Below are 8,198 nucleotides of genomic sequence, written 5' to 3'. Positions count from 1 at the left end.
ATATTAGCAATAATAGCTACGCTTATCATTTTAATCTCAAACTTCATATTCTGAACCTAGCCATTTTTCTAGGATTTGTTATATTTTTATATTAATTTTTTGCAACACTTTTTTCGTATGCGTTTTAACACTGACAGTATTAGTTCCGACATCAATTCTCTTTATTTTGATTTCAAACTTGTTTTACAAGTCCTATATATTATTCTAGGAATATTCATGCACTTATTATAATTTTCCGGGTTACTTCACCGATACGCATTTATACCGAGTAGCAGAACCGGTATCTGCACTTTTCGTCAGAAAAGCGACTTTCAGCATTATTAATCACTTTCTATATTTATTTAAGCCTCATAATAATTGTTAGGGTCAATTATGAAATTATTTCCTAATTTCGCATAATTAATTAATTAACTTCCTTAATTAACGGTGCGGGTTTTTACATTCACCCCACATTTTTAAGATTTTGCCCTCAAAATCGGAATATACCTGTCTCGGAAATCGGGTTACAGCCAGAGAAGCTCATCCTCTCGCTCTCAGGTACACTCCTCAGGAGTTCTTCCTGACCATTGCACTTTGACCATCAGAATGATCTTGCTCCTCAACTGCTTCTTGCCACGATCGAGAATCTTGAGTGGTCTGACGAGAGTCTTTAGGTTCTCCCGAACCTCCACATCATCCGGTTGCACCACGTGCGAAGGATCCGCTACATACTTGCGAAGCTGAGACACGTGAAACACGTCGTGGATGTTGGCTAAGTTTGGAGGCAAGACAAGCCGGTAGGCAACAGGTCCTACTCTACCAAGGATCTGGTATGGCCCAATATAACGCGAGCTCAGCTTCCTCACTCCGAGTGCCCGTCCAACACCGGTGACAGGCGAAAGTTTCACAAACACGTGCTCACCCTCACAGAACTCCAGTGGACGATGCTTGACATCGTAGTAACTCTTCTGCCGATTCTGCGCCTGACACGAGCTGTCGAACTCGCGCAAATTAAAAATTATTTTTTAGGGTTTAGAAAATTTGCAGTAAAGTGGAAACCCTAAGTTGTCTCTCAAGGAAATTGTTTTGGTAAAAATCGCTTATGATGATAGAAAATTAAAGGGGGGGGTTGGATTTTGGTTGAATAATTAAAAAGGCAAAATATAAAATTGGAATTAAAATTCGTAATTAAAAATTAACCAACCTAAGGTTATGGTTCCATGGACGTCTTTCATCGGATAAAAGATATCAGAATCGTGATTGATTGTCATTTGAATCAGAATCCTTATTTTCAATTGACAATCCTCTCTAAGCGATCGCTTAGCATTTGATCAAATACGATGCTTCTACTCATACAATCGCAGAGTATCAGCCCGATTGATTTAAGGTCATAGGGTCAATCAACCTAATCATCAAATCTGATGATTAATCCATTTCCATAATCGCAATCGCGAATCTCAGATTGAATATCCACGATCGCACGATATCAATCTGAGTTGGGAAGGGAAACGAAACTGATTTAAAACAAAGCGCAGATCCTCAAGACTAATCCATGGAATCTGTTACCCTTAGGTTGATTAAAAGGTTCTTAGCCTCGCATGGCTAAGGTAAATATAATTAAAAATTAAAAATAATAAGAACAGAAGATGAAGAAGAAGAAAAGAATTGAAATTCAAAGAAAACTTCTCTGTCGTCAAACTCCCAAAATCTGACTGCCGAAGGGTTTCCTAAAGTCTCCCTTAAATAGCCGTCATTCAGAACGGCTAGGGTTTCACTGCTTCGGCCCATACATAAAATAAGAACTGAATAAAATAAAATAAAAAAATAAAACATGGCCTTGGGCCCTAAACACATTGGGTCCTAATGTGAATTACAAGTCCAAACGTCAAAATAAAATTCCAGCAAAAACATGTCATCTTGAGCTCAGGTTTTGACCATCTTCCCGTCCGCATTTGGATTGAGTAGCTGAAATAGAGATTGTAGCCCTATCTGTTAGCCGCAAAACGCAACAAGAAAGTAGTCAATCGGACATCTCTAGAGTGAGATATGGTCAAAATACGAAAGTAGTATAAATCTGGAAAATTATGACGAAAATCAATTAAACCCAATCAGAATCTAGAATCGTGATTTGACCCAAAAGACCTTTATTTAATTCAAATAAATCATAAAAATATCAACCAAGAGTAATAAATAAGTGTAACAAAATATGTGTTATCAAATTCCCCCACACTTAACTTTTTGCACTCTTGGGCAAAAACTAAAATTGAAAGCAAAGACTAAGATCAACCAATCCTTTCTAACAATTACCAAGCATACAGACAATATACAAAGATCACAAGTCTTCCACAGATAAATCAATCAGGACAAAAATTCCCTAATCTCAAATCACAAGACTTGCTAATTTCAGCTGCACATGCCAATTACAGAAAATAATTTCTCACAGGATGCTCTCAATATTTTTCTCTCAAGTGTATCAGGTAATCAGTGTATCACTCAAATCTACTCAAGAAGATCATTCTACCATAGGCTTGCTCAAATTCTACTTCTCCACTGCTACTAACACATGTATGCACAAATCAATAGGGCTTTATGCAGGGTTGTAATGAGGCTGAGGTGAAGGTATGGATGAAATGTGAAAAAGAAGGTTAAACACCCCAGAAATCTACAAGAGCAAAAGTTAAGAAATACACAAAGATAATGAAAAGATAAAAATAAACACACATTTTTTTGTTTGTTTTTTGTTTTTTTGTTTTGTTTTGTTTTTTTTTTGTTTTGTTTTTTTGTTTTGTTTTTTTTTTGTTAACACAGTAGAACCACATAGCAGAGAAAAGAATCAGATTGTCACCCCCCCATACTTAAACTTTTGCACGCCTCGGGCAAACCCCCACACTTAAACACAACATCATAGTGAAAACCATTGCTCAGTAAATCTCCAGGGTGTGGAATTAATTGGGTTTTCACTTAGGCTCGTAATGTGACTAAAGAAATAAAGGATATAAAGGCTCAAAAGGGCTCACCAAGGGATAATAACGTAAGGGATGGCTATCTGGCTAAAGTGGGTAAAGAAAGAAATGAATGCCTCAATCATATTCATGCATGTAAGTGAAAAATGCAGTTTCAAAAAGAATCAGAGCAAGTTCTAGAGAACAAAGATCAAGCGCAGGAGCACACAAGAAAGAAAGCATGGCCAGAAGATATGCCATATATACAGGCTCAAAACCTCACAAGGGTTAACCAAATCATGCAATCAACATCACAGCATCAATCAACAAGTATTGCAATCCAAGAATTGAGATCAAAGCCTAACAGACTTTACTATCAAACATTGTGATCTAAGTCTACTCCATGTAACACTCAATAATAACCAGAAAGAAAAGGAAAATCTACCTATGAAAATCAAAGACTGAAAGAAAGAAAGAAAAAGAAAAATGCAAATAACAAAAAGAAAAAAAAGGGAAGAAGACTCCCTGAACTCCCTAAGGAGGATAAACAACATCAGTGAGCAGAGCCTCTGTCTCCACAGGTTGCTTCTGGGATCCTTCATGAACAACTTTGAGGTGATGGCCAATCATTGTGCAAATCTTCCCCATCTGCTTATCGCGCAACTTTGGGGGCTTTCTTTTCTGTGTGCATTTCTTCTTCTCTTGATCCTTTCTTCCAACCTTACGCAAACTTTTTTGCATACTAAAAATAGAGGAAGAACTTTTTGGTACCCATTTCATCTTGGGTCCGTGAAAGTTAGGATCAAAATCATTACCAGAATAGGGAGTCTTGCCTAACTTCACATTTAGTACACATTCAGAATTAACATTAATAGGCAAGTCATAATCCATAGGTAATGCACAATCACTAATCAATTCAGAATCAACCTTATCAGCCACATCATGAATCACTTTTATGCATGAAACTGAATGATCAACCTGAACCTTAGAATGCTTCATGGAATCAAATATACTAAAATGTAAATGCTATCACCAAATTCCATGGATAGAGTACTAGAATGAACATCTATCTTGGTCCTAGCTGTTCTCATGAAAGGCCTACCAAGTATAATTAGTGATCTATTAGTAGTAGTCTCACTCTCCATTTCTAAAATGTAGAAGTCAGCAGGAAAAATCAAATTATTAACTCTGACCAATACATCCTCAATCAAACCAGATGAGTGAATATTACTCCTGTTAGCTAATGTAACCACAATACTAGTAGCACGCAAAGGACCAAGACCAAGAGACTTATACACAGATTCAGACATGACATTAATGGAAGCCCCGAAGTCTAGCATGCAATCATGAAAAACAGAATTGCCAATCACACAAGGAATATTAAATGTCCCTGGATCTTGACACTTTTTAGGCATAGGATGGATGAGTGCTGATACATTCTGACTTAGGTTAACTTGCTCATCTCCTTTCAGTCTCCTCTTGTTGGTGCACAGCTCCTTTAAAAACTTGGCATATCTCAGAATCTGCTGTATTGCATCCAGAAGAAGGATGTTCACCTCAACTTTTCGGAAGGTGTCAAGTATTTCTTTATCTTGAGCCTTTACTGATTGCTTCTTGAACTGAGTGGCTCTCTGAGGGAATGGTAGAGGGATATGGACATCAGATGTATTAGTGCTCTGCTTCTTGGAACTAGTGTCACCTCCCTTAGATGACTCAGCAGCAGCTTGGTTTGGCTCCTCCATTTGCTTTCCAGATCGCAAAGTAATAGCACTCACATTTTTGCTTCCTTTTGGATTTGGAACTGTTTGGGATGGAAGGGAGCTGCCACTTGCTTGTTGATTCTGACTCATTGATGTTGCTAGTTGGCCAATCTGTGTTTGCAGAGTCTGGATGGAAGACTCAGTCCTCTGCTGGAATTGCAGATTGTTAGTTGCCATCTGCTTCACTAAATCCTCCAAAGAAGGACCATTGCTACTGGCTTGCTGCTGCATTGGTTGCTACATTGGTGGCTGCTGCATTTGTTGCTGCTACATTTGCTGTGGAGCTGCAGATTGTTGGAAATTCTGCCTCTGCTGTGAGGGTACAAACTGCTGCCTCTGCTTGAATGGTGCATTTTGCTGATTCTGGCTCCACTTGAGATTTGGATGATTTTTCCAGCCAGGATTATATGTATGAGAGAAAAGATTGTTTTGCTGCTGCTGGTACTGTGGATTTCCAGGAAAAACTGCAGCAACAGACTGATTAACTTGGAAACCGCTGTCTTGTAGAGAAGGACAAGCATCCGTGGGGTGAGAAGGATCACATCAGATGTCACACGGGTTGCTTGTCTGTTGAGCAGAAGGTTGCACTGTCTGTGTCACTGCCAACTGCCTCACCATTGATGTCAACTCATCAAGCCTGTTCTCTATTCTCTGGTTATCTGTGCTTGATGCTCCTGCTGCTGCTGCCATTGTTGGATTCTGCATAGGAGAAGTTTGCACTTGGAAAACTGTACTGCTGTTTGCTCTAGTGCCTTAAACACACTGTATTAGAAATAATAGCTACACTTATCATTTTAATATCAAACTTCATATTCTGAACCTAGCCATTTTTCTAGGATTTGTCGTATTTTTATATTAATTTTTGGTACGCGTTTTAACACTGACAGTATTAGTTCCGACATCAATTCTCATTATTTTGACTTCAAAATTGTTTTACAAGTCCTATATATTATTCTAGGAATATTCATGCACTTATTATAATTTTCTGAGATACTTCACCGGTACGCATTTATACCGAGTAGCATAACCGGTATCTGCACTTTTCGTCAGAAAAGCGACTTTCAGCATTATTAATCACTTTCTATATTTATTTAAGCCTCATGATAATTATTAGGGTCAATTATAAAATTATTTCCTAATTTCACATAATTAATTAATTAACTTCCTTAATTAACGGTGCAGGTTCTTACACCCTTGATGGCCAATTGTCTTATTTCTGTAATCAAATATTTACAATGATCAATGAAGTCGCAAATCTCTGCCGGGGTAGTGAGGGGATTCACCATCATCTCAGCCATCTTCAAATGATTAGGAGCAATCGCTCCATTAGCAAGCCTAACCAAGTTTGAGAAGCGAGTCATCCAGAAAGCAACTTCTTCTCTAATCTCTGCAATGACTTCTTCTTGCTCTTGAATATGGTCTCTTAGACTCTGCATGTCTTCCTGCCCTCTTTGGATTGCATCCTGATATCCGGCCACTGCTTCTTCCATATGGTTTTGTATATGGGCCGCTTGTCTTAATGCATCATTTTAAGCCACTTTACTACTTCTAAGTAACTTCTTGATTTGTTGGTTCTCAGCCAGGGCCTTATCCCTTTCTTGCCCTCGAAGTCCCAATTCCTTGTTTGCCGCTTTCAAGCAATCTTGAGTTTTAAGCTTGAGGTGCTCTTCGGTTCTAGCCTTTTTATTACTCCCTTCAAAATTATGGTCTCTCTCAATATTTTTTCGTATGCCCGACTTGTTTGCCTTGCTTCTTCTAACTCTTGCTTTAGCTTCTTTTTCTCTGCTTCGACCTTCATCAATCTAGTCTTCACCTCTTTCAACTCTTCATCCTTAACAGGTTCGACAATTGGTGTTTCGCTAACTGCAGGAGTTACAGGAATTTGGAACTGTAACTTGACTTTTTTAACTCGGTCTTTAAGCCATTGACGATAGTTTTCTTTGCAATCACAACTTCTTACCCCCAATTCTTTACCTTTTCGTACTACCTTACCCCAAGCACTCCAGACCTTTCTGATAATCACAGTATTCTCAGGATTCAGATCATAAAGGAGGAAAGGAATTGTCATATCTTCAGTAGGAGCCTCTTTCATAGGGTAACCAAGTTGTCGCAATGCCAAAGAAAGATTGTAATTGATACATCCACGAGTACCTTGCAAAGACATATTGGGAAAATCCCCACATTGGTAAACCAAAGCTTGTATTCTTGCCCATTCAAGATACCATCGAACACTTTTTCCATCAAGCTTCGCCAAAGTTTGCACCCACTCACGACCACTTTTAGCTTTCAACTGATACATCCGAAAAGCAGTGATTGGGCACGCTGCTTTGTATCCTCTATTAAACATATGAGCAGTGAGCCATATGAACAACACTGGTAAACAACACAAGATCCTCTTCCTTTTCCTTTCATGACAAAAGCTCAAGGTATAGTAAACATCAACAAGAATGGTTGGGATGGGGTTTTCACGTTTAAATTTGTGTGCCACAAATACTTCAATGGCTGCGAAGCCCACAAATTCATCAGTATTAGGGAATATGAGAATGCCATAAATAGTGAAGGCCAACACATCGATGAAAGTATCCCATTCCCCTACTCCTGCTAAGTGGTGAAGATGTTCTTCTAGATACTTTCTCGAAAATCACACAGTTTCATTTTGAATTTGCCTCCTTTCCTGTAAGTCTCTCACCTGAACTTTCAAAATCTCAGCAACAACGAGCATGGAAGGGTAATGCCCAATATAACGATAGGGCTTCTTATCTTCTAAAGATAGCCTGAAGATTCGCTCAAATTCTTCCAATGTAGGGGCTAACTGAAAATCTTGAAAAGTGAAGCATCACAGAGGTGAATCATAATATTGAGCAATTGCAATGATTGCCTCAACTTGTACATCCACCTCCAATAAATCTAGGACATTCCCGTACATCCTAGTGAGGGTCAATCGATGTGGTCTCGCTGTGATTTGATCCCATATTTATAATAATGATATTCACAATCAAACTAAAGTTCAACAGTTCTCCAACAAAACTTTCCTACAATGGTGTAAAATAAACAATGTAAATGAGTAAGTACGAAAAATGATGCATAATGATTTTTTTTAAAAATAATAATAAAATAAAATAAAATAAAATGATGTAGATAATATTTATGCCTATCATGATTCATTATGCATTTGCATGAATATTTGAAATATGAATTTATGATGATTCTAAAACAATGGAAACATATAGAGAATGTGAATAAAAGTAAGAAGGATATGTGCTCCCTTTGTGTCCTGAATAGGTTTCTATTAAATTGATAAACCTTACTGTCATGAGGTTTTACTAATGTGTGGGAGCTCTCATTTTGGTGGTTCTATAAATATGGGAACCTTGGTCTCTAGAGCTCGGATCTCATTTCGAAATAAAATAGTCAAACATGATATACATCCAAAATGACTACAATCCCAAAGAGTCACGCTCTAAATGAGGCTTTCATGATAACCAAACAGGACGTACATCCAAAATGGATACCACTA

General features: G+C 38.0%; 1 protein-coding gene across 1 annotated transcript; it reads right to left on the bottom strand.

The window, feature by feature from the left end:
* Window positions 1-6,314: 6,314 nt before the first annotated feature.
* On the bottom strand, window positions 6,315-7,607 carry LOC133314242 (uncharacterized). Its single transcript, XM_061515681.1, has 3 exons — window positions 7,560-7,607; window positions 7,371-7,493; window positions 6,315-7,310 (listed from the first exon to the last, which is right to left on the bottom strand). The coding sequence occupies exons 1-3, from the start codon at window positions 7,605-7,607 to the stop codon at window positions 6,315-6,317; spliced, it is 1,167 nt and encodes a 388-aa protein (XP_061371665.1).
* Window positions 7,608-8,198: the final 591 nt, after the last annotated feature.

Source organism: Gastrolobium bilobum, unplaced genomic scaffold (assembly GCF_033153095.1).
Source record: "Gastrolobium bilobum isolate Gb01-03AN ecotype WA unplaced genomic scaffold, APGP_CSIRO_Gbil_v1 utg14708, whole genome shotgun sequence".
NCBI lineage: Eukaryota > Viridiplantae > Streptophyta > Magnoliopsida > Fabales > Fabaceae > Gastrolobium > Gastrolobium bilobum.
This window is presented reverse-complemented; position numbering and strand designations above follow the sequence as displayed.

What these genes read in the sequence shown, in the direction of transcription:
- LOC133314242 (XM_061515681.1), bottom strand. Translation starts at nt 7,607, where the DNA reads ATGTACGGGAATGTCCTAGATTTATTGGAGGTGGATGTACAAGTTGAG. An exon ending in AGGTGGATGTACAAGTTGAG is followed by an intron (nt 7,494 to 7,559) that starts GCAATCATTGCA and finishes CAAGATTTTCAG; the next exon opens with TTAGCCCCTACATTGGAAGA. An exon ending in CTGAGATTTTGAAAGTTCAG is followed by an intron (nt 7,311 to 7,370) that starts GTGAGAGACTTA and finishes TTTTCGAGAAAG; the next exon opens with TATCTAGAAGAACATCTTCA.